At 52.8% G+C, this 22,369-nt stretch overlaps 4 protein-coding genes across 9 annotated transcripts; 3 read left to right on the top strand and 1 right to left on the bottom strand.

The window, feature by feature from the left end:
* Window positions 1-1,040: 1,040 nt before the first annotated feature.
* On the top strand, window positions 1,041-4,344 carry LOC123390952 (IgGFc-binding protein-like). Its single transcript, XM_045075908.1, has 4 exons — window positions 1,041-1,258; window positions 1,395-1,536; window positions 1,661-2,352; window positions 3,486-4,344. Exons 1-4 carry the CDS (start codon window positions 1,061-1,063, stop codon window positions 4,047-4,049), a joined length of 1,596 nt encoding a protein of 531 aa, XP_044931843.1. The 5' UTR covers window positions 1,041-1,060; the 3' UTR covers window positions 4,050-4,344.
* Window positions 4,338-12,834, top strand: LOC123386982 (IgGFc-binding protein-like). The gene is made up of 6 exons (XM_045075907.1): window positions 4,338-5,105; window positions 5,768-6,314; window positions 6,565-6,764; window positions 8,758-9,153; window positions 12,261-12,550; window positions 12,680-12,834. The coding sequence occupies exons 2-6, from the start codon at window positions 5,876-5,878 to the stop codon at window positions 12,723-12,725; spliced, it is 1,371 nt and encodes a 456-aa protein (XP_044931842.1). The 5' UTR covers window positions 4,338-5,105; window positions 5,768-5,875; the 3' UTR covers window positions 12,726-12,834.
* A 292-nt stretch (window positions 12,835-13,126) lies between these two features.
* SDHAF1 (succinate dehydrogenase complex assembly factor 1) lies at window positions 13,127-14,263 on the top strand. Its single transcript, XM_004765136.3, has one exon. The coding sequence runs from the start codon at window positions 13,256-13,258 to the stop codon at window positions 13,610-13,612; it is 357 nt and encodes a 118-aa protein (XP_004765193.1). The 5' UTR covers window positions 13,127-13,255; the 3' UTR covers window positions 13,613-14,263.
* A 3,814-nt stretch (window positions 14,264-18,077) lies between these two features.
* SYNE4 (spectrin repeat containing nuclear envelope family member 4) lies at window positions 18,078-22,247 on the bottom strand. Of its 6 annotated transcripts, none has more exons than XM_045075910.1 (9): window positions 22,047-22,247; window positions 21,817-21,950; window positions 21,471-21,621; window positions 20,880-21,023; window positions 20,478-20,672; window positions 20,157-20,405; window positions 19,163-19,276; window positions 18,394-18,449; window positions 18,078-18,300 (listed from the first exon to the last, which is right to left on the bottom strand). In XM_045075910.1, exons 2-9 carry the CDS (start codon window positions 21,939-21,941, stop codon window positions 18,123-18,125), a joined length of 1,212 nt encoding a protein of 403 aa, XP_044931845.1. In that variant the 5' UTR covers window positions 21,942-21,950; window positions 22,047-22,247; the 3' UTR covers window positions 18,078-18,122. The 6 variants fall into 6 exon arrangements, with proteins under 6 accessions (XP_044931845.1, XP_044931846.1, XP_044931844.1 ...); XM_045075911.1 differs by having other exon boundaries at window positions 20,493-20,672; XM_045075909.1 differs by having other exon boundaries at window positions 20,157-20,672.
* Between the last annotated feature and the right edge of the window lie 122 nt (window positions 22,248-22,369).

Genomic DNA, 22,369 nt, shown 5'->3' with positions numbered 1-22,369 from the left:
CAGGTGCTGTGTTAAAATTGTTTCCCTGGACCAGCAATACTCAGGGTTTGTTTACAATGCGAATTCTTGCCCTGTCCCAGACTTACTGAATCAGAAACTCTGGAGTGGGACCCAGCAATCTGTTTTAACAAGTCCTGCAGGAGACCTAGACACAAGGCTGTGTCTGATAACCTGTTTTACCTGCTTTAAGTCTGCTCACTCCATCTACGAACTGCTCCAGGAGTTAGGGACAACTGTCTAACCCTAACACTAACCCTAACCCTAACCGTAGTAGAGGCCCGAGGCACAGGGTTTTCCAGATCTCACAGCCAGGAGGGGGCAGAACTGGCTTGTCACCGGTCCCCAGAATCCCCTCTCTAAGGCCCTAGGCTCTGGTTTCTCTCCCAACAATAATGTAAAAAATAGTTCCAATAATAACATGAAAAGAACAGCTGACCTTACTGTGCCAGTGCTCCCAAGAAACCCATCAGGCAAGTACACTTCATGGATGAAGGAAACCAAGGCATAGATAGTTAAGGAATTTGCCCAGAGTCACACACCTAGAAAATGACTTATTGGCTGGCATCTGAATATTTTGTTCATTTAACAATTCTCATCAACTTCCAACTTCTCTGTCCACATGTATTCTCCTTGATCCTCATGGACTCTCAGCCTCACCTTGACTTATCATTGTGGTGTCAGCGTCTATCTCCTTCTGACCTTCTGTCTCTAGGTTCAGATGTTCCTGGAGGGAATCTGGGTTGCTCTTGGAATCTGGGGTGCTCTTTACTTACAGATGGATGGTCGCCTCCATCTCTGTCTGTCATGGTCAGACATGGGATGGGGAGGGAAAACCCCATAAAAGACAGAGCAGGGAAGCCCTGTTAGTCATGTCTGGGATACATTCAAGCAGCTAGTGCATTAGTGCATTGCATAGCATATGCGGACACTGCTCAGTCCCTGTTGGTTGTTATTGTTGTCGCCATTAATCTGAGGGGGAGGTCTACGATCTGAGGGTGCTGGGCCAGCAGAGGGCAGGCCCCTGGCTTGCCGGAGTCTGACAAGCCCCCTCTCCACAGCCATGCGGTGCCCCCGCCACAGCCACTACAGTCTGTGTGTGAACCCCTGCCCTGCAGCCTGTCCAGGTGTTCAGGAAGTGGTGCGGCTCCCCACTCCCTGCGCTGAGGGCTGCGAGTGTGAAAATGGATTCTTCCCGGCCGGGCGTGACTGCGTCCCTGTGGACCACTGTCCTTGCTTCCACAATGGCCAGTACTTCCCTGTGAGCATCCTCTGGGGTCCTCCCACTTTGCCTCGGATCTCCGCACACCTCCTTGTGTGGGTTTCATCTCAGAACCTCTGGCTGCACCTTCCTTTCAAGCTACCTCCCTTTTCAGCTTTCCTCCCTTCCTCCACAGCCGGACCAGACTGTCCTCATCAAGAACTGCTCCTCCTCCTGTACCTGCCAGCTAGGGAAGGGTGTGGCCTGTGTCCCCTTCAGCTGCCCTATGCAGGAAGTCTGTGGCATCACAGATGGAGTCCTAAGCTGCCGTTTCCAAGGTGCCTGGGGCTGTGGTCTGAGGGGTCAGAGATTGGGGCATGACTTCTAAGTCCTGGGAAGGACAGGACTGGTGACCCAGACCCCTGGGACTCATAAGTGCCTGATCTTCTCTCTCCCCCACAGCCACCTTGGGCCCTGCCCCGAGCTCTGTGGCCCCACCACTGGTTCCCCCACCTTTCCCACCCCTGCTCCCCAGCCCCAGTCCCCAGTGCCCAGACAGCTCCCACTTTGTTCCATGTGGGTCTGCATGCCCAGCCACATGTGCCGACCCTGCAGCCCCAGAGCACTGCCACCACCCCTGTGCTCCAACCTGCCAGTGCCTCCCTGGCTACTTGCTGCTAGGGGACCGATGTGTGCCCCGTGCCCACTGTCCCTGCTTCCTGCACCAAGGCCAGACTTTCTGGACAGACAACTGTACTCAGCAATGTCACTGCCCGACCCTTGGGACCCTGGTGAGCAAGCTTCCCCAGTGTTGGCCTGACAAGTGCCATGGTCACTGTAAGGCCTCCATAGGTGGCTGGTACCACTGCCTGTTAGTGCCATCCCCACCCAGTCCCACTGTCGTGGAGAAGTCACTGGTCTGTGCTGCCACTGGAGACTTCCACTTCCACACATTTGGAGGAACCCACTATGAATTCCCTGGTTCTTGTGTCTACCGCCTGGCGGGTCTCTGTGGCACAGCCCATGCCAACCTTGAGCCCTTCAGTCTGGATTTGACCCCATTGCGGCGGCCACGTGCCTGGACCAAGGCCCTGACCCTCTCAGCCTGTGGCCTGAGGCTGGACATGAGTCCCAAAGATCTCAACCACATCCGGGTGAGTTTTCAAAGGCTCCAGATCAACCTACTATCCCTCACCATCCTTACTACCCACAGGTAACCCACAGTGACCCCTCTTCATTGACTCTCACGGGTCCTCAAAGATGTCCTCCAATTTCCTTGTGGTCCATTGACTTGCCTGTTGACCCCTTCCCACAGACCCTCTATTTGAGATTCCTATTACCCTTGAGTCTCCTATTACCTTCCCATTAACCCTCCACTGAGTCCTCAGTTGACTCCCCTTTAACCAAAGACAGCCTTGATCTTCCCCTTGACCTTCCGTCTAATATCCCACAAACCCTTCACTACCCCTCCCAAAATGATCTTCCTACTGCTACACTGACTTGCGCATTAACCCTGTTTACTGTCCTCATAACCTCACCCCACACCCCATAGGTATGTACTCCTGTCTTTGTGGGGGTTTTTAAAGATTATATTTATTTATATGACAGAGCTCACAAGTAGGCAGAAAGCAAGAGGGGAAAGCAGGCTCCCTGCTGAGCAGAGGGCCCGATGCGGGGCTCAACCCCAGGACCCCCAGATCATGACCAGAGCCGAAGGCAGAGGCTTAACCACTGAGCCACCCAGGCGCCCCCCGCCATTGTGCCTGTCTTTGATTTTAGTCTCACTGTTTGAGTCTTCCTTAGACTGTCCCATTAAAATTCATTGACTCCACTCCCTTTTACCCACCAACTTAGTCTCCCATTGCCACCCAAAGCCGCAGAAGCATTCTCTTGATCCTCAGTACCTTTTGTATTTGTGTCCACTTCCTTCATTATCCCTTTTCTTATCCTCCCATTGATCCCTTACTGACTCCTCCCTACTGACTTTCTAATTATTCTTTTTACCCTTTGTTGATCTCCCACGGATCCCTCATTAACTTTTAATTAATCGTTCCACCATTGACCCTCCCCACCACACACATACACACATGGAATCCTTTATTGACCCTCCATTTAGCCTTCACTGATGGTCCATTGAATCTCCCTATGATTCCTAATGACTATCCCTGTTAACCAATGTTTCCCCTTGATCTTTCTCTGACCCTTTATCGACATTCCCAAGAATTTCTACTGACAGCCACTATATCCCTCCCCCACTGTTCTTGCCACCTGCATGCCCTCCCTGTAGGTGGATGGAATTCTGGAATCACTGCCTTTCTTTCACGGCCACTGCCTCCGTGCCTACTACCAAGGCCACCAGCTCTGCGTAGACACGGACTTCGGCCTCTCCCTGACTTATGATTGGGACAGCCTGGCACGTGTAACGCTGCCGAGGCTCTATGGACCCTACCTGTGTGGGCTGTGTGGCCAACACAGTCCGAGCAGCCCCACCATGCAGGTGCCTGACACCTGGAAGGTGGCAGAAGTGCCTGGTTGTGGCCCATTCTGCGGGCCCCTCTGCCCCGGCCCCTGCCCAGAAGCCAAGCGCACTGGATTCGCTGGAGACGCCTACTGTGGGCTGCTGACGGCGGCCGAGGGTCCCTTCGGGTCATGCTACGCCGCGCTGGACCCACTCCCGTTCATGAACCACTGCCTGGACGATGTGTGTCGCCACTATGGTGCTCGTCACATCGTCTGCCGAGCCCTGACGGCCTACACTGTCGCCTGTCAGGCTCTGGGCGTGCGCCTGCGGCCCTGGAGGACGCCTGACTTCTGTCGTGAGTGCGCAGGGCTTGGCAGAGATAGTGGGTGAATCTCGGAGGAACTGGCCTTTGGGACACCAGGGGAAGAATGCGGAAGGACCAAAGGAGAAGTTCAAGTCTGGGTGGGTGGAGCCAGGTGCAGAAGGGTGGGACTTGGAGAGGAGTTAGACCTCCCCTTAGAGGGACAGCAGTTTATTAACGAGCTCTTTCTTCCTGTCTCTTGTGCCTGTCTCATTCTCACTGTCTCTCTGTCTCCTCGGTGCTTCTCTGTGCCTCCCTGTCTCTACCTCGCCTTCCTATTCTCTGGTCCTCTCTCCCCGCCGTGTTGCTCTCCATGACCCCGACGCCGCCCCGGCCCCCCACCCTCCGTCTCCGCCTTCCCATCTGTTCCTCCCTCCCGCCTTACCCGTTTCTCCCACCCTCGCTATTTCTTCCCCGGGTCTCTCCATCTTTTTCCCCTCGCTGGGCCCCCACAACCACATCCCACCCCGCGGCCCTCCCCAGCCTTGCTCTGTCCGCCGCACTCGCACTACGAGCTGTGCGGCCCGTGCTGCCCCGCCACGTGCGCGGGCCCAGAGAGCTGCTCCGGCCGCGGCGCCAGCGGCAGCCGCTGCTGTGAGGGCTGCGTGTGCGACGCGGGCTTCGTGCTGAGCGGCGCCTCCTGCGTGCCTGTGGCCAAGTGCGGCTGCCTCCGCGCCGGCCGCTACCGAGCTCTGGGCGCCGCGTGGTACCCCGGGCCCGGCTGCACGCGTCGCTGCCACTGCGGCCCCGGAGGCACGGTGACGTGCGGGCCGCGGCCGTGCCGGCGCGGGCGAGTGTGCGGCCTGCGCGGAGGCGAGCGCCGGTGCTTGCCCGAAGGACGAGGCAGCTGCGCCCTCGCGGGGCCCGAACACGTGCTCGCCTTCGATGGCCGCGTGCTCACGCTGCCCCCGCCAGCGCCCTTCCCTTCTGGGCCCTGCCTCCACCTGCTGGCCCGCAGCGGAAGCCAGGGGCCCTGTGGCTTCAGCCTAGACGCGGCCCGCGATGGGGCTGGGCTGCTCAGCCTGCACCTCAACATCTCCGGGCACCATCTGCAACTACACCGCTCCCTTGTCGGCGTCATCACGGTATGTGTCCACTCAACTGCGCCCACGCCCCGCCCTCTCCCTCCTGGAAGTGCCTCAGTTTCCCCCACCATAAGTAAAATGGGCGTGTCTGTCCCTCAAGGCTAATGAGTTAGTGCGAGTATGTGACAAGGTAGGAGCACTACCTGGAACGGAGTAATGGCTCAGGTAAAGCATAGCTGTTAGATATGCATTGCCACCTCTTACCCAGGACTGGAGAAAATCAGTCCTTGAGGATTATTTCAGTAAACTGGAGAGTCTCTCTGTGGTCCAGGAAAGCCCTGCCCTGGAGGATTTGATGGGCAGCTAGTCCTGGGAGAGCTCACATCCTCTAGGGAAACACATGATAAGTAAATAAGTAAGTAGTAAATCTGCTCATGGGTATAAGAACTACAAAGATAAATAAAACAAAGGAGAAAGAGAGAGAGAGAGTACAAGAACAGAGTAAAGAGGTTTAACATTTAAATAAGGTGATGGGGAAGACCCCACTGAGAAAGTAACATTTGAGTCAAGATCTGAAGGAAGTAAGGGAGCGGAGGGGGTCCGTGTGGACATCTGGGAAGGAGCAAACCAGGCAGAGGGAATGCAAAGGGCAAAGGTCAGGGAAGTGGCATGGGAGCAGGCTCAGCCTTCACAGCCCCAATCCTGACCCCTTTCCTCCACAGGTGGATGGTGAGCACTGCCGGCTGCCCTGGGTATTGGCAGAGGGCAGGGCCTGGGCCACTTTGGAGGGCCGCCATGTAGTGGTATACACAGCCTGCGGGCTACATCTCATGTATGACTGGGACAGCCAGATGCGCCTGACTGTACCTTCCACCTTCCATGGCCAGCTGGTGGGGATCTGTGGGGCCTTTGGTGGCAAAGTTGGCCCCCTTGACTTACCTCCAGACAAAAGGTCCTGGCCCAAAGGCCTGTTCACTAACCCCTGCCCGCTGCCCCAGCCCAATCTTGACTTTAGCATCAGCTGCCGCACGCAACGTGCCCAGATCGTCAATGCCCCTGAACTATGTAGACTTCTACAGGCACCCGATGGTCCCTTTGGCCGGTGCCTGGACCATATCAGCCCCAAGCCTTTCCTCAGGATTTGTCTGCAAGACATATGTCATACCCAAGGCCAGCACCCTGGTGTCTGTGATGCCCTCACAGCTTATACCGCAGCCTGTCAGGAAGCTGGCATCCCTGTAACTCTCTGGAGGGGCCCCAAGCTTTGCCGTGAGTGCTCTGGGTGGGTCTGGAATGCGTCTGGGGGAGGTTGCAGGCAGCAGGAGGAGCCCCTTCTGATGGGGATCAGAGAAGCCAGGACATAGATGGAATAAGTAGTGTGTGGTGGGAAGGGCATCTGAGGGAAAGAGAACTGAAATTGCAAAAGTGTGAAGGTTAGAAAATATCAGTGGGAAGCTGGCAACAGGATTGGAAAGGGAAACTTGAATCCTAAGCATGGGCCTTTGCCATCTGCCTGCAGCCATGGCTTGTCCACTCCGAAGCCACTACAGCATCTGTGCACGGACCTGTGATGGGGGCTGTGTCGAGCCTACCAGCCCTGCACACTGTTCTCCCCAATGTTACGAGGGCTGCGAGTGTGACCCTGGACTCATTTTTGATGGCACAGACTGTGTGTCTCAGGACCACTGCGGCTGTTTTCACAGTGGACGCTACATCCCTGTAAGAGAGGTCCCCAGGCATGGGCGGGTGGATGCAGAGTTTCCCATACCTCATCATAAAATGTTCCTTGGACCACGCTATATCAGTCAGCATTTGCAGTTGTAATTGCTAGAAAATGAGGCCAAGTATCTTAAATACAAGGATATATCTACCTTTAATTGTTTAAATTTGAGGCCTTCAAACATGGCTGGATTCAGGGACTCAAATGATGTAACTAGGACTCAAGTTTCTTTCTCTCTTCCATCCCTGCCTTTTCTTTTTTCTATATTGGCTTCCACATGAAGTAGGCTCTAAGTCCAAATGCTATAACAGAGGCTCAAAATTGCAGTGGCTTAAACTCAATAGCTTATTTCTCTCTCATGTATAGTCCAAGAATAACCAGTTTGGTTCCTCCAAGTCAGAGACACAGGCTCCTTCTATCATGTGGTTCTGCCTCTTCTGTAGTATTGCAATCATTTGTTCCCAACCACATCTACAGTCATGCAAATTGGCCAAGAAAAAAGAGGGGAAGGAAGGTCAGGCCTCCTCTCTTTAAGGGCATAACCCAGAAGTAGGACATACCACTTCTGTTCACATCCCATTGGCCAGAACTTCACAGAAGGGCCCCATCTGGCTGCAGAGGAGGCTGGAACATGTCTTTCACTGGTGGGCCTGAGTCTAGCTATAAATATTAATTCTGGGGAAGAAATGGAGAATGGGTATTTGAGGACATGCATAGCCTCATTCTCCAACCACTTCTGAATGTAGGGTATGGTGGTCTCCTCCTGCTCTGAGTTTATGATGTACATTTAGCCATCTCAGTGGAAAGACAGGCTTCTCTCTCAGCAGAAGTTCCAGTGCTGACTCCTGTTGTCCCAGTGTAGGTCATTTGTCTATTCCTAAGCTGATCACAGAAGCAGAGAGATGGGGTACTCTGATCTGTCTCTGACTGGCCAGGCCTGGGACATGTGCCCAGAGCTGAAGCCAGAGCATAGGTATATCACCTAGGAAACCCCCCAGACTGAAAGTAGGGCTAGTTCCCCAAAGAAAGTGGAAGGCTGTTACCAGAAGACCATGGATGGACCCCAAGCAAGCAAAGTATTCCCTTCAAAGTTTTGCAGCTCTTAAAAGTCCATTCAGGGGGCACCGGGGTGGCTCAGTGGGTTAAAGCTTCTGCCTTCAGCCCCGCACTGGGCTCTCTGCTCGGCAGGGAGCCTGCTTCTCCCTCTCTCTCTGCCTCCCTCTCTGCCTGCCTCTCTGCCTACTTGTGATCTCTGTCTGTCAAATAAATAAATAAAATCTTAAAAAAAAAAAAAAGTCCTTTCAGAAGAAAGGACTCCCAGGATGGTTGACATAGTTGTCTGGAGATTAGGGGTTACTGGATAGGAAAAAACATGAAGGTTTAAACCCCAGACCACCCTGGAAATGAAGAGATGCCCACACACGGAGGAACAAGGCATAAGGGCTGATAGATCTGCCATTGTGTTTCCACTCCACACTGGCACTGACACTAGCCACACATCAGCATTTGCAGGGAGCTCTTAAGGCTTTTCACACACCAGTGAAAATCATCCTAGATTAAGAGACTTAAAAACCACCATGGTCAAATGCAGTACACAAGGCTTGATTAGATCCTAATTCAAAAAATGTCATTAATAGACATTTAGAGAGACAGTTTGCAGAAACTCACCAAACTTTATTTTTGCCCATCTCATAGAGAAAAAATAGCTCAATGGATTTTTTAGTTTGTATTTGTCTTTCTAGGAGGTTGGGCATCTTTTCAAATGCCTAAGAAACATTTGTATTTCCTTTTCTATTCACTTTCTGAATAGCCTCTGCCCATGTTTTTAGATTGACTTACTGGTCTTTTTTTTTTTTTTTTTTTTTCTTTCTAGGAACTCTTTATATGTGAGGGAACTTAGTTCTTCATGATGTATGTTTTACACATATGCTTTATTTGTTGATATTCCCAATGGTTTTTTGAATCCGATTTTGAGTCTGTCTGTCTCTGCAGGTTGGGGAATCTCTGGTCCTACCTGGCTGCCAGGAACGCTGTATGTGCTTGCGTGGTCAAGGCCTCCAGTGCCAGCCCTTTTCCTGCCCACAGGGCACAGGCTGCATCCTGGATGGGGGTGTGCGGTCCTGTGAAACTGGGGAGGGTGCTACATGCCACCTCGAGCCGGGGGGCCACTTCACCACCTTTGATGGCTTTAGTGGGCTCACACCCATGCCTGTTACATCCTGTGCCTATGAACTAGCCACAGTGGTGGGTTCCAGAACTGAGGATCCTGACTGGTTCCATGTCATTGCTGACTTCCTGCCCTGTCCTGGCTGCACTACTCGCAAACCACGAGTGATCATCGGCTTCAGGGATGGCTGTGCAGCTGTGGGAGCCAATCAAGAGATATGGGTAAGGGACTTGCTCAATTCTAGCCAAGACTCTTTTGTAACCTGGCACTGATCCCTGGGGCCTTTTGATCCTTAAGTGGCCTTCCATAGCCTTTTGACATAGAACTGTCCCATCACCCTGATCTCACATTGACCTCCGTTGGCTAAATGTCTTTGTCCTGATCTCCCGTGACCCTCTAGACCCCACATAAACTTCACCTTGGACTTCTCAGGATCCATTGACTCCCCTTGACCCTCTAGATACCACATAAACATTACCCTGGAGTTCTCAGAACCACTGACTCCCCCTTAACTCAAGTCCTGCTGAACTCCTGGCAACCATTGACTGAGAGATCAGAGCTCTAATGGGGGAAGCCCAGGCAGAATGATCAGGGCTGGGGTGGGGAAACCACAGGGAAGCAGTGGAAGCCCAGAGGAGGCACCCTCAGTTTAGGAGACCAGTGAAGGAAAGTGACAAATGAGCTGAGACCTGATATTAGGCTGGGGGAGAGAGCAGGGAGGAGTATTACAGAACAAGGCCAGGGAAAAGGAGGGACCATATTTGGGGAATGGTGGTAAAAATCAACTCTTGAGTTTAAAATAGCCCACTAAATGTCCATGGAGTTAGTACCAAGGAGGTCGTTAGCGATTTAAGAAATCGTGGCAAAGGGATGTCTGGATGACTCAGGTCATGATCCCGAGATCCTGGGATCGAGTCCCATATCAGGCTCCCTGCTCTGCAGGGAGCCCGCTTCTCCCTCTGCCTCTGCGTCTGTCTCTCATGAATAAATAAAATCTTTTTTAAAATCACAGCAGGGGAATAGCTCCTGGATTGCAGGTTTGAGGAATAGCAGGAACAGACACCTCTTGACAAATTGCAAACTCGCCTTGTCAAACAGATGAGAATAGAGCTAAGCCAGGGAGAGGCAGAGGGTAAGGGTACCTTAGAACTGATTAACTGCTAGGATTTTGTGATGGGAGAAACTTGGGGATGTTTAATTGCTGATAGGAAGAAGCCAGACAAGGAGGGGTTGGAAATCCAGCTGAGAGAGATGCCAGGGAGGAGGGCACCTAGCTCTCCTAAGGAACACAGAAGCAGGGGAGCAGTAGAATTTGAACTGGGCAGGCAAAATGGTTAGTATTTATAAGAGGAAAAGGAACCTGAAACCCCATGCTGAGAAGCAGAGCACAGCTGTGCAGTGGAGGCTAATTGCCAATGGGAAAACAGTCCAGCAAGAGAACAGCTGGGGTGTCTGCTACAAGCTGGCAGGTAAGCTAAGCCAGAGCCTTTAGTTAAAGGATGGAGACCCTGATTGTGTGTCTCCTAACCTTCTAATGTAACTATGGATGAGTGAGTGACTCAACCTCTCAATACCTTTGTTTGCTCAACCACAAAAAAACAGTACTTACCACATAGCGTAGCCGTGAGGATTCCTGCAAAGTACGTGGCATATACTAAGGGCTCAGTAAGTAGAAGCTGTGACTGTTCTTTGGGACACCTGGCTGGCTCAGTCTGAAGGGCTTGAAACTCTTGATCTTGGGGTCATGAGTTCGAGCCCCACTTTGGGTGCAGAGACTACTTAAAATAAACTTAAACTTAAACTTAACTTAAATAAACTTAGGGGCACCTGGGTGACTCAGTTGGTTAAGCAGCTGCCTTTGGCTCAGGTCATGATCTCAGGGACCTGGGATCGAGCCCCAGGTCAGGCTCCCTGCTTTTCCCTCTCCATCTACCTCTCCCCCTGCTTGTGGTTGCACTCTCTCTCTCAAATAAATCAAATCCTTAAAAAAAAAAAAAAAAAAGCAAATAAACTTAAAAAAAAACTTTTAAAGCTGTGATTGCTCTTGCAACCACTTTTATATTATTAATGGAGACACGGTACATATAGCTGAATGGCTAAGAATACAGGTTATGAGGGGCGCCTGGGTGGCTCATTTGGGAAGCCTGCCTTTCCCTCTCCCACTCCCCCTGCTTGTGTTCCCGCTCTCGCTGTGTCTCTCAGTCAAATAAATAAATTCAAAAAAAAAAAAGAATACAGGTCATGAAATCAGACCCCTTTGGTTCAAAACTGCTCTGCCACTTACCAGCTATATGAGCCTGGGCAAGCTGTGTTAATTCTCTGGGCCTCAGGTTTCTAATCAGTAAAAGGCAAGAGGCATATAGGCATACAGTACTGATCTACTTTATCAGAGTGTTAGTGAGGATTTAATATCAGTTAAATGCTTTAATATTGGGTGCCTGGGTGGCTCCTTGGTTTGGGTATCTGCAATCAGCTCAGGTCATGATCCCAGGACTCCCCTGGGTGGGGTGAGGGGGGGTCTGCTTCTCCCTCTGACCCTCCCCTCTCTCTCAGGCTTTCTCTCTCTCTCAAATAAATAAAATCCTTCAAAAAATAAATACTTTAGGGATGCCTGGGTGGCTCCATCAGTTAACTGGGTGCCTTTGGCTTAGGTCATGATCCCAGGGTCCTGGGATTGAGTCCCACATATCAGGCTCTTGCTCAGTGGGGAGCCTGCTTCTCCCTCTTCCCCTCCCCTGGATCACATAAAGCGCTCTTCCTCTCTCTCTCTCAAATAAATAAATAAAATCTTTTAAAAATGAATAAATAATATATCATTAATTACATAAAATATAAATTAGGTGACAATATGTTTAAATATCAATTGTATCATATACTGCTAATGTACTGTCTTACATTATCTTATAAAATAAATAAACACTAGAGCACTTAGAATAATGCCTGACACAGAGTATGCGTAAACAGTTACTAGATTATGAAGACACAGGTGAGAGAGATGCGACAGCTTCCTAAGGCTTTTTCTCTAAAACTCCGTTTTAGGAAAGAGTTTATTATGGATATTTCAAGCATCACAAGAGAAGAGAGAGTGGTGTTATAAAACCCTGTTACAGTTACAAATATTTTGCCATTCTTGCTTTCATCTTTTCCTCCCACTCTTTTTGCTTTGTTCGTGCTGGAGGATTTTTAAAGGAAATCCCAGACCTTACTCCTCTCGCGAAGACCTGGATTTGCATTTCTGATAGCGTAGCAGGATTCACCCTGGTTTCTGAGCCGCACCTTGGGATTCAAACTCTAATCCCCGCCCCTGACCCGCCTCCCCAATCTACAGGTAAACGGACAACCCGCGCGGCTCCCAGTTCGAGTGTGCAGGGGCGTGGTCGCACGCTGGGCTGAGGGCTCCCAGGTTATCATTGAGAGGTCCCCCACGCTGCGGGTGCTAGTGGGGCCGGAAGGGGCCGTGGCCCTACGGGCCTCCCCGGCGCTCCAAGGACGCCTCCGAGCAGCCTGCGGGGACTACAACGGAATCGCAGCCGACGATCTGATACTCCCAGGAGGACTCCGGGGTGCCAGCCTAACCGACGTGTTCCAGGCGTGCCGGGCTCGGGGCTTCAACAACTGGTGAGGACTTGCCCTTCTCCTGCCCTGGTACTTGACTCACATCGGCAGAGGGCGCGATTAGCGCAACTCCCTGCACCCTAGGCAGCCTTTGGGCACTCGGAGCTCACACCTGTCTCTGTCATCCCACAGCACGGAGAAGCTTGTTACTCCAACCTTGACACAACACTTCGCCTGACGCCGACCCTCTGGTGTCCCCGTGACTGGGACCTCCTGACACACACCTGCCCTTGGGATGGGAACCCACGAACCTCCCCGAGATTGTTTTAATAAATAACATGACCAAATCTGCTTGTGCCTATATCTTCTTCCCAGTGCGCCCGCGCCCTGGGGGGGCACAAAGATTCCAACCTCTAGGTTCCCTCTCCCAGGACCCCAAGAGTAAGGTCGGGATCCTGTCTCCTCCCGACTCAAAATCTGAGTTGGAGCCCCTGACAACCCCCATCTTCGTGTTCCCAAACCCGCAGTCCTCTCAAGGACAAAGATTCCTTGCGGAGCAGGCCTAGGAACCAGCAATTCCGCCCCTGAGCCGCAACATTATGACGTAACTGCATCGACAGCCAATGGGAGAGCAAAGCAGGAGGCGGAGGTTTTGGAGGGCGGGGGCCGGAAGTTCCCGTCGCCCGGCACAGCCGTTTTTCTGAAAGGTACCGCTGCGCGGCTGTTTGTAGGACGTTGCCTGCGTGCGCCCTCAGTCCAGCTGCTGCCATGAGCCGCCCCAGCCGGCTGCAGAGGCAAGTTTTGAGCTTGTACCGCGAGCTGCTGCGCGCCGGGCGCGGGAAGCCGGGCGTCGAGGCGCGAGTTCGGGCCGAGTTCCGGCAGCACGCCTGCTTGCCGCGCTCCGACGTGCTGCGGATCGAGTACCTGTACCGCCGCGGGCGGCGCCAGCTGCAGCTATTACGCTCCGGCCACGCCACGGCCATGGGTGCCTTCGTGCGTCTGCGGGGTCCAACTGAGGAGGCCAGCGGCTCGGGGGCCCCAGGGACCCAGCCTGACAATGCTGGTGGTCCGAGGAACCCCCTCAACAGCACGGGGTCACCAGAGAACCCTCTCGATGGGCGGTGACGGGCCGAGCAGCTCACCCGGTAGCACAGGGGAACCGAGGACCCGCCGGACTGCGTGGGGGAACCGGGGAACCCATCTGACGGAGGGTGAGATGTCTTGAGAAGACCAGCTGGGTGGATTGGGGGTGTCGGAGAGCCCTCCTAGCGACGTGGGGTCCTAGAAACCCCCATGAGGGATGCTGAGAGATTCCTGACCTTGCCCGATCCATGATAACGGGTCGAACTTCCCCATTAGGGTTTGGGGCGGCTTGGTTGCCGGCTGGCTGAACTGTGACAAGCTGAGAGCTACTTACCTGAACGCTTGGGGAGCCAGGACGCCCGCCCTTGGACAGAAAGAGACACCTTTCTCTTGACCCCAGGCTCCCCTATCTTGTATGTAACTCTGAGAAGAGCATACTTTTTGCTGAGAAGTTTGGGAAGATACCCTGATGGATGGTGAGAAGCCCCGAAACCCCCTTTGGAAAACTATCTTCCCATTAATTGCGGCATACTAGGACCTGGGAGGAAGGGGCTGGGGTATCTTACCCCCCATCTGATCAACTAAAGACCCCTCAAGACCTATACTTGGTGATTCTAAAGGGGAGCCCTGACTTCTGTGCCCTTCTCTCAGGACTGTTGGGAAAAAAGAAGAATAAAATCGGGGCTGAGATTACTTTCCTGCTGGTGGTCTCAAAAATTTCACATGTTTGGAGATTTTTGAAAGGGCCCTCACCAAGAAGTGACCCTCTGGGAGGAATAGGTGTGGAGAGCTGTCTCTTCCTCTCTGGAGCCCTCTAGACTAGCAGATTGTTTGAAAGCAGCCTAGTTCTTGCACCTGGGCAGCTCCTTGAGACCCACCCTGATTTGACCCCAAAGAAACCCCAGTTGACTCCTTCATAGAAGGTAACAAGGTAGGAGAGAAAATGGTGGCGCTGGGGAGGCCTAGCTGGTAACCCCGAGGCAGTGCTAGGGACCTCAAACGTGGCTAAATGAGTCCAGCCTCAGCTACAAGGCCCTGGGGCAGGGGCAGGGGAGATGGGCTCATAAACCCCAGACATACTTCCTCCATATCCCTGTATTAATCTTCCCTAGACATTCTCTGGGGTACTGCACTTTGCAGCACTGAACTCTGTTCGCATCCATGTCAGTTACATAAATGGAAAGAGTGGAAAGCAGATGAATTCTTAGCAAATGCGGTTGGGAAGAGGAGGAGACCCTTAGGAAAGAAACCCAGACTTCCGACTAAAGAGAGGCTAGACAGAGGAGAAACATGACTCTGCTCTAATCCCCATGGGCGTCGCAGGTGCACAAAGAGTTATAAAGTGGAATTGAAATTTGAAGAGTTATAAGGAGTTTCCCAGGTGCTGGGTTGGGCTTCTAAGTGGGAGGACCAGTGTGGACAAAGTTCTGGAGGGGACAAAGGGCAGAAATGCAGGATTCCAGCTGGGGCTTGGAGTGCCCCAGAGCACAGGCTGTGTGGTTTGCACACATGGCTTCTGCCTCAGCTATCTTGGCTTGCTCATCTCTCTCCAGCCTCGGTTTTTTTGTTTTTGTTTTTGTTTTTCCATCTGGATGTTCTTGTTAATCCTGGCCTGACTCCATCTCAGTAAAAGCCCAAGCCTTGAAAGTGGCTAATGGAGTCCTACCTATCCAGCCCCACAGCACTCCCCTCTCCCTCTTGCTTCCTCCTGGCTCCAAGGATTTGAGTCCTAAGAAGCTCCATGATGGGAGTTTCTGGTAGGGCTGTAGGCAGTGAACAAGTCCCCACTGGGGCTGGGTGACCTGAGTCAGGAGGGGAGACATTCTACCCAGGTGCTATAGATGACTAGAGTTTCTGTGGTAGAGAGAATGAGGGAAGGGAGTGCCTGATTGGAGGGAGGAGGTTGTAGGTCGTTGGTGATGAAGAGCAGGAACCCTCGTACTGCAATTCCTGGGTTTGGATCCCAATCCCAGCATTCACTGATTTTATGATCCTGGGCCTGTGATTTAACTAACCTCTTTGGTCCTCGTATCCTTATCTGTGAAATTGGGCATCGTAATAGGGCCTCCCTCATGTGGCTGTTAGGATACAGTGGATTAAGTGCTGTGGCAGCAGGTGATGTCCCAGCTTCGTGACCTCTTGCCTACTTGGGTCCACTTGGGGCTGAAGAAGTGGGTTCCCAGGAGACGGCCAGCTTCCTGCCCTGAGCAGCTGTCCCAAGGGGCCAAACCGGTGACCATATACGTGCATGAGGTGAGCCAGTGGAGCCTTGGGGACATCTGGGAAAATCACAGTACCTGAGGAGGAGCCACTAGCCACACCAGCAAGTTACACCACTCTTTTTTTTTTTTTTTTTTTTAAGTAATCTCTACACCCAACGTGAGGTGAGGCTCAAACGTACAACCCCAAGATTAAGAGTCATATGCTCTACTGAGCCAGCCAGGCACTCGATGTTACCATCACTCTGGCTCAGCTCCCTCCCTCAGACAGCACTGGACCATCCTGGGTATGAATGATGTGGGGGAATGACTAGGATTTTCTTGACATCATGAAAGTATTGTGATTCGATACCAAAACAATCCCAATATGGAGATGTTCCATGAATTGCTCACGAGTAAAAGGATATGAGGTCTAGGATTGGCTTCAATGTAATCTAGGGAGAGGGGAGTAGGTGCCTGGGAGAATTAAAGAGGATTAGCTCTGAGTTGATAATGACTGGAGCTCGTGATGAGTCCATGAAGACTTGTAATGCTGTCCCTTCTTCTTTGGTAATTCAAAAAGTATCCGAATTGAAGCTGGGAAAACAAAACAAACTCAGCCTAACTCAAATCAGAAGTCCTCACTGTGGTCCACAAGGCCTCACCTGATCTGGCCCCATCACCTCTCACCTCACCACCTTCCATGCTCCCCCCTCCCACTCATGCTCCAGCCACACTGGCCTTCCCGCTTGCCTGGCACACTTCTACCTCAGGGCCTTTGCACTTTGCACTTTCTTCCTGGAACACTCTTCTGCCAGGTCTGCACTGTCCAATATCTGAGAGCGACCTGAGATTTGAGTATTTGAAATGTGATTCGGGGCCATCTGGCTAGCTCAGCTAAAAGAGCAGGTGACTCTGGATCTTGGAGTCCTGAGTTCAAGCCCTATGTTGGGTGTAGAGAAAACTTAAGTAAATAATCTTTTAAAAATGTGATTAGGGGAAAAAATGTAACTAGGGACTAAGGAATTGTGAAAAATTTTATAAATGTTTTTTGACTCCTCTGTTCCCCTTGAGAGCCTCAGTTTCCTGTTCTGTTAAGTGGGGACACACCATCGGGTGGTCGTGAGCATTACAGAATAAAGATGTGTTTAGTGCACATCCAGGTGCCTGGCACAAGGTTCCTGCCTCTGTTCTTGAGTCTAGTCCTGTTTCTTTTGTCCTGACTACATAAACTCGGAGGAGAGGATGAGCTCAGACACCTGAGGCTGAGGACTGGACTTCAGGACTGAGCCCTGGCAATTTAGCTTGGTGTCATCAAGACCCCAGGGAAGGGGAATGTTATGGTCCTACACCAGGGAGGGCCAGCCTGGGAGTACTTGTATAGAGTACCTGTATGCATGCCAGACAGGGGTTGTAGCAGGTGTCGGCAGCTAGCCCACATCACCTGCATCCTTCTGGTACATACCTTGAGCTTCCAGGGGCAGGCACCTGCGCCTCTTTGCCTGGGGAGCCTTGACAGGCAGGAGAAGTGGGATGTGCTGGGGAGTTCGCATCTCCAGAACAGTCCCTAACTGATGAGATACGGGAGCTGGTACATAAATGTCACAACTTCTTCACCCTTTGGGTGGAACTACTCTGATTGTGTTCCAGACTCTCCAAGGGGCCCCTAGTGGAAGAGAACCCCAGATGCCCAGCAACCAGCTCATTAATTGCCTTTCCTGGCTCACTCCCCCACTCCCCTATCAATCTGCCTAGGGGGATCACCCCTCCAATAAACTACTTGTGCTTGAGTCTTTGTCTCAGGGGCTGGGGGATCCCCATTAAGATGGGGTGATTTGTTCTGTGTTGTACACTCAAAGCAAAGGAATCTGCTGAGGGGGCCGTCTTGGACGGATACATCAGAGCTGTATCCCAAATTCTGAACTCAAACACTCAATATCCTCACACATTCTGCTGTGGTCTGAATGTCTGTGTCCCCTCAAGATTCATATGCTGAGATCCTAGCCCCCAATGTGATAGTATTAGGAGGTGAAGCCTTCAGGAAGGGATTAGGTCATGATGGTGGAGTCCTCATGGAAGGATCTTTTAGAGCCCTTAGGAAAGAGAGCTCCCTGCCCCTTCTGCCATGTGAGGAGACAGCGAGAAGGTAACCATCTGTAAAGCAAGTAGCAGCCCTCAGCAGATACCCAATCTGCTGGCACCTTGATCTTGGACTTCCCAGCCTCCAGAATGGTGAGGAAACAAGCTCCTACTGTTTATAAGCCATCCAGCCTGTGATTTTGTTACAGCAGACCACGCGGACTAAGACACATCTTTGACAGTGACTGTTTATTACATGTATCTGGGCTACGTACTCAGATTGGAGGAGGACCATTGACATAGCTGAGCACCAGGTAAGGTGTCCCGGCCAGTCGGGCAGAAGAGCAGCAAGACCCCCCTGATGGTGGCAGGAGCAACGTGGCACCCACCAGGAGAAGGAAGAGGAGGAGGAGGAGGAGGATCAGCGAGTGCCCGGATGCAGGAGGAGGGGCTCTGTGAAGGGAGACGGGGTGTTAAGTGCATGGTGCGCTGCCACCGTAAGCCCTGTACCCCCACACCCCCAGACCCATCTCCCAGGTATCTCACCCAGGGTCTACCTCCAACATCACGCCCTGGAGATTGGGAGATGCTCGCTTCTTGTCCTAAGAGGGGACAGCAGCCAGCAGCAGAATGGATGGAAGTAACACTTAGTCTGGACTCTTCCTTCCTACTACAGACCTACAGAGCTGAGCTTTTTTTCCCTCCTGGCACCCCCTGAACCCTCAGGACCCAACCCACATGGGCTTGGAATATCTCCAAGTGGGGTTGTTATCTGTGCCTGCCCTCCATCCAATCTTCCTTTTCCTGATAATGGTGGCTCAATGTACAGGGGATGGAGGGCATCCTGTCTTCCCCTCTCAGGTCTTCGGACTCTGGAGTAGCTGACCCACACAACTCCCACTTCCAAGATTGGGCATGTGAGCTGGATCTGGCCAATGAGAGCACTCCATTGGCTTGCCACTGTGATTGCTTCCGGGTACAGGTCATGACCCAAGCTGGCCAAGTGGAAGTCAGCCCTGGGACTTTGCCGCCAGTAGGTCAGTGGCACTCTGCTTCTCCTTAGGTGGGTGAACCAGTGGGACGTGAGTGTTTAGCTGGGGCCGCCATAAGCTGAGAAGGCGACCACCTTGGAGAAGAGCCCAAGAGAGGGAAGGACTGAGCCCTAATAGCATCCAGATCTTTTCAGCAGCACGCGGACTTTTCACTTACATGAAAAAATAGCATCCCTTTCTCTTGTGTAATTCAATTTGGGTTAGGTTTCTGTCACTTACCATCATGATACCCAACAGATAGCCCTGGCTGAGGACCTGCTCACCTGAGACTTCCGGAGCAGGGAACGTCTTCGTTGACCTGCCAAGTGTTTCCAGTGGCTGAAGCCCGACATGAGCATGTCTTGTGGGGAAACTGAGGTGTGGGGTCCTTGGGAGAACTAGGGACGACACAAAGTTGCACAAGAGCCAAGATAGGCTTGTCACAGATGAGATTCTGGGGATGAAAAAGATCTCGAGAAGCAAGGAAGAGAGGGGCAGAACCGAAGACATCAAGAGAAAAGAGACATTATTTATTCATTAATTCAACAAATATTTAATGAGTATCTATTACATGCCAGACACTGTTCTAGAATCTGTACACAGGCAAAGTCCTAGCGTCCATAGAGCTTATTCCAGCAGAGAGACCACACATGAAGAAATAAATGTACAATGTCAAGATGTGGTAACTGCTGTTAGGAAATAAAGAGGTTAAGCACTGATCATGTATGGAAGTCAGGGCAGGCTTCTCTGAAGAGGTGACATTTGGGAGGGGTGCCTAGCTGGCTCTGTTGGTAGAGCACGTGACTTGATCTCAGGGTTGTGAGTTCGAGACCCACGTTGGGCATAAAGCTCAGTTAAAAAAAAATGTTTTTTTTTTTTTAAATAAAAAAAGGTGACATTTGTGGAGTGACTGGAATGAAATGAGGCGATGAGGGGGCATGAGTCTGGGGACTTTTGAGATCGTGAATTTGGGATGTTTGAAGAACCAGGAGACTAACGTGGCTGCAGAGGGGAGAGTGAGGGAGAGCGGAGGAAATGAAGAAGTGCAGATAGAGACCATAAGAGGAAACAGAGGTAAAGAAGACACAGAAACCAAGAGAGGCAGGGGGAGGGAGGGAGGGAGGAGGACAACAGTGAAATAGCAAGAGAGAGACACTGAGAAAGACTGAGGGAGAGACAGAGCCACAAAGACCCCCTTGAAAGGGAAGTACCCTGATAAGAAACAAAGAGGTATCCCAAAGGTGCCTGTGGGGGAGGGGATCCCCCAACTGCTCTCACCTCAAGGCCTTGTCCCCTGCCCTGGGGGCCTCTGTGACCACACAGCTCACAGGGAGCTCCTGGTGTCCAGGCTGTCTTTTGCCACAAGGGCCTGAGGCCTCCAACATCCCCTGCCGGGTCCCACTCCAACTCTGCAGGAGTGGGGTAGCTACTGGGTGTCCAGGGCCCCCAGATCCCACCAGGTCCTGGCCCATCCAAGTCCCCCTCGACTTCCAAGTCCTGATCCAGTGGGCTGGCCTCCTCAAATACCTGGTCAGAAGACAGAGTTATGGGGGCTGTGGAATCGGTACCTGGGGCGGGGACTGCCAGGGCAGGCCATACCAGGCTAGAGCTGACCAGCTGGGCCTGCAGCCACCACAGTCGCCGAAAGATGCTGCTTCGGTGGGCTCTGAGGGCTCTCAGGACCTGCTCCAGGGATGCCCGGGCCTGAGGTTCACTCCGCTGTGCCAGCCCCTCACCAAACGCCAGGAGGGCATCTATGCGTTCAGCTGCCCCACGCAGGTCTGCCTGGAGCGCCTGGGGACACAAGGTTAGACACCACCCCTCACCCATATCCCCCCACACCAGGAGCACGCGAGATCTGGGACCTGGAGTTATGTCCCTTCTCATCTTTCCTACCCGGGCATCTGGAATGTGGAATAAACCCATTTCCCACCCCAGGAAGTTTGCACCCATTCCTGAGGCCCTGCCCACCCTCCCACATCTTGGCCTCCCACTGCCCACCTGCAGCTGGCCCATCCTACTCTGGGCTGATGCCCAGGGCCCCAGGCCTCGCTCCAGGTCCCGCAGCCGGAGGCCCAGCCCCAACAGGCATAGGGCTAGGCTGTCCTGCTCAGCCTCCAATACCTCCTGGCCAGAGCTGAGGTGCTGGGGAATACAGGAGACTGGGTTAGGGTCAGGGGCTAACCAAGACCTTGCCCCTACTCCCAATGCCACCCCTCTGCTGTCCTTCCATCCAGTGTCCATCTCTGGGTCTGCACCAGAGCAGCTCCCTCCCTGGTGGAACCAGGCCTGAAGACCTGTAAGTTCAAAGCCTCCAGGTTTCCAAGGCTCCTAAAATTGTGGACAGTTGGGGTCTGGGGACCTGGACAGGGAGGGGTGATAGTGCTGGATATCTCCACAAGGAATGGGACTGCTCCTGGGTCAATGATAAAACAATTCTCTCCCAGTTGGTAAAATCATGAAAATCATTTTCTAGAGCATCTCTACCCCCCTCACAGATGCCCAATGCTTTCCCAGAATCATCTCATCCCCAGATTCTGGGGGAGAGGAAGTGGGGGGCTGGCACAAGGGGCCTGGATCACCTCAGCTTACCTCACAGTGTTTGGCCGCTGCTGCGTCCTCACTGGAAGTGGGTGCTGGCAATCTGAGGGGACCAGCAGCAGGCTCAGTGCCCCCCAACCCACCCTGGAGGTGTTGGGGAGGGTCCAAGGAGTCTTGCCCCAGTTTCTGGGCCTGGTCTGGTCTGGGAGGTATGAAGCATTGACAGGCCTCTGGGTGAGTCTAGGTGCCCGTTATCCACCCTACCCTACCCCTGGCCGCAGTTCCCTCTGCCACATCCCTAGGTGATCATAGCCACAGTACCTCGTAGCCTCAAAATGCCTCTGCTTTTCTGCCCCCACCCTTTTGGGACCCCAGTTGCAAAAGCCCTAGCCCCTACCTGAGTCTCTCCTCAGAAGCGGGGCAGAGGGTGAATCCACCAATGTCCGGCTCCCTGGGGGCTCCAGGGGGGTGGTTGAGGGGCTCTGAGGGGGGTCTAGGCCCCAGAGGTGGAGGCAGGGCCATAGCTGGGAGCTGGGGATAGAGTCAGTGAGGATCCCCAGTGAGAGCCCTTTTCCTGGCCAGGGGTATCCCCCACCCCCACCCCCAGACCTCCTCAGTAGGACTTACCAGGCCTGAGACAGCCAGAGGCCCAGGGGCAGGCTCACCTCCACCTTCTAACCAGCAGAACCTGGACCAGCTGGTAATCTGAGGCCTAGCTCAGATGACAGCAGCACCGTTTAACTCCTTCCTCCCCAGCCGCCAGTTAGCTGAACCTCCCAGGCTCACCCCATTCAACGCACCTAAGGAGTTTCCAGATAGAACCCTGACCCCTCCAGAGCCCTGGATTCTGCCCCACTTAGGGACCATATATCTGACCCCAGAACCCACACCATCCAAGGTCCCTGACACAGTGCCCCTCAGGAATCCACGCATCTGACCCCCGCCCCAAT

This window comes from Mustela putorius, unplaced genomic scaffold (genome assembly GCF_011764305.1).
Source record: "Mustela putorius furo isolate JIRA1106 unplaced genomic scaffold, ASM1176430v1.1 tig00000174_pilon_pilon_pilon, whole genome shotgun sequence".
Lineage (NCBI taxonomy): Eukaryota > Metazoa > Chordata > Mammalia > Carnivora > Mustelidae > Mustela > Mustela putorius.
The sequence above is the reverse complement of the archived record's forward strand: the minus strand, read 5'-3'. Positions and strand labels throughout refer to the sequence as shown.

Bases quoted from the DNA above. Each gene is read 5' to 3' on its own strand.
- LOC123390952 (XM_045075908.1), top strand. From the start codon at position 1,061: ATGCGGTGCCCCCGCCACAGCCACTACAGTCTGTGTGTGAACCCCTGC. The intron at 1,259-1,394 runs GTGAGCATCCTC...CTTCCTCCACAG, and splicing joins ACAATGGCCAGTACTTCCCT to CCGGACCAGACTGTCCTCAT. The intron at 2,353-3,485 runs GTGAGTTTTCAA...CCCTCCCTGTAG, and splicing joins AAGATCTCAACCACATCCGG to GTGGATGGAATTCTGGAATC.
- LOC123386982 (XM_045075907.1), top strand. From the start codon at position 5,876: ATGTATGACTGGGACAGCCAGATGCGCCTGACTGTACCTTCCACCTTC. The intron at 6,315-6,564 runs GTGAGTGCTCTG...ATCTGCCTGCAG, and splicing joins GAGGGGCCCCAAGCTTTGCC to CCATGGCTTGTCCACTCCGA. The intron at 6,765-8,757 runs GTAAGAGAGGTC...CTGTCTCTGCAG, and splicing joins ACAGTGGACGCTACATCCCT to GTTGGGGAATCTCTGGTCCT.
- SDHAF1 (XM_004765136.3), top strand. From the start codon at position 13,256: ATGAGCCGCCCCAGCCGGCTGCAGAGGCAAGTTTTGAGCTTGTACCGC.
- SYNE4 (XM_045075909.1), bottom strand. From the start codon at position 21,941: ATGGCCCTGCCTCCACCTCTGGGGCCTAGACCCCCCTCAGAGCCCCTC. The intron at 20,673-20,879 runs GTGGGCAGTGGG...TTGTGTCCCCAG, and splicing joins GTAGGATGGGCCAGCTGCAG to GCGCTCCAGGCAGACCTGCG. The intron at 18,450-19,162 runs GTGAGCAGGTCC...GTCCCCTCTTAG, and splicing joins CCCTGCTCCGGAAGTCTCAG to GACAAGAAGCGAGCATCTCC.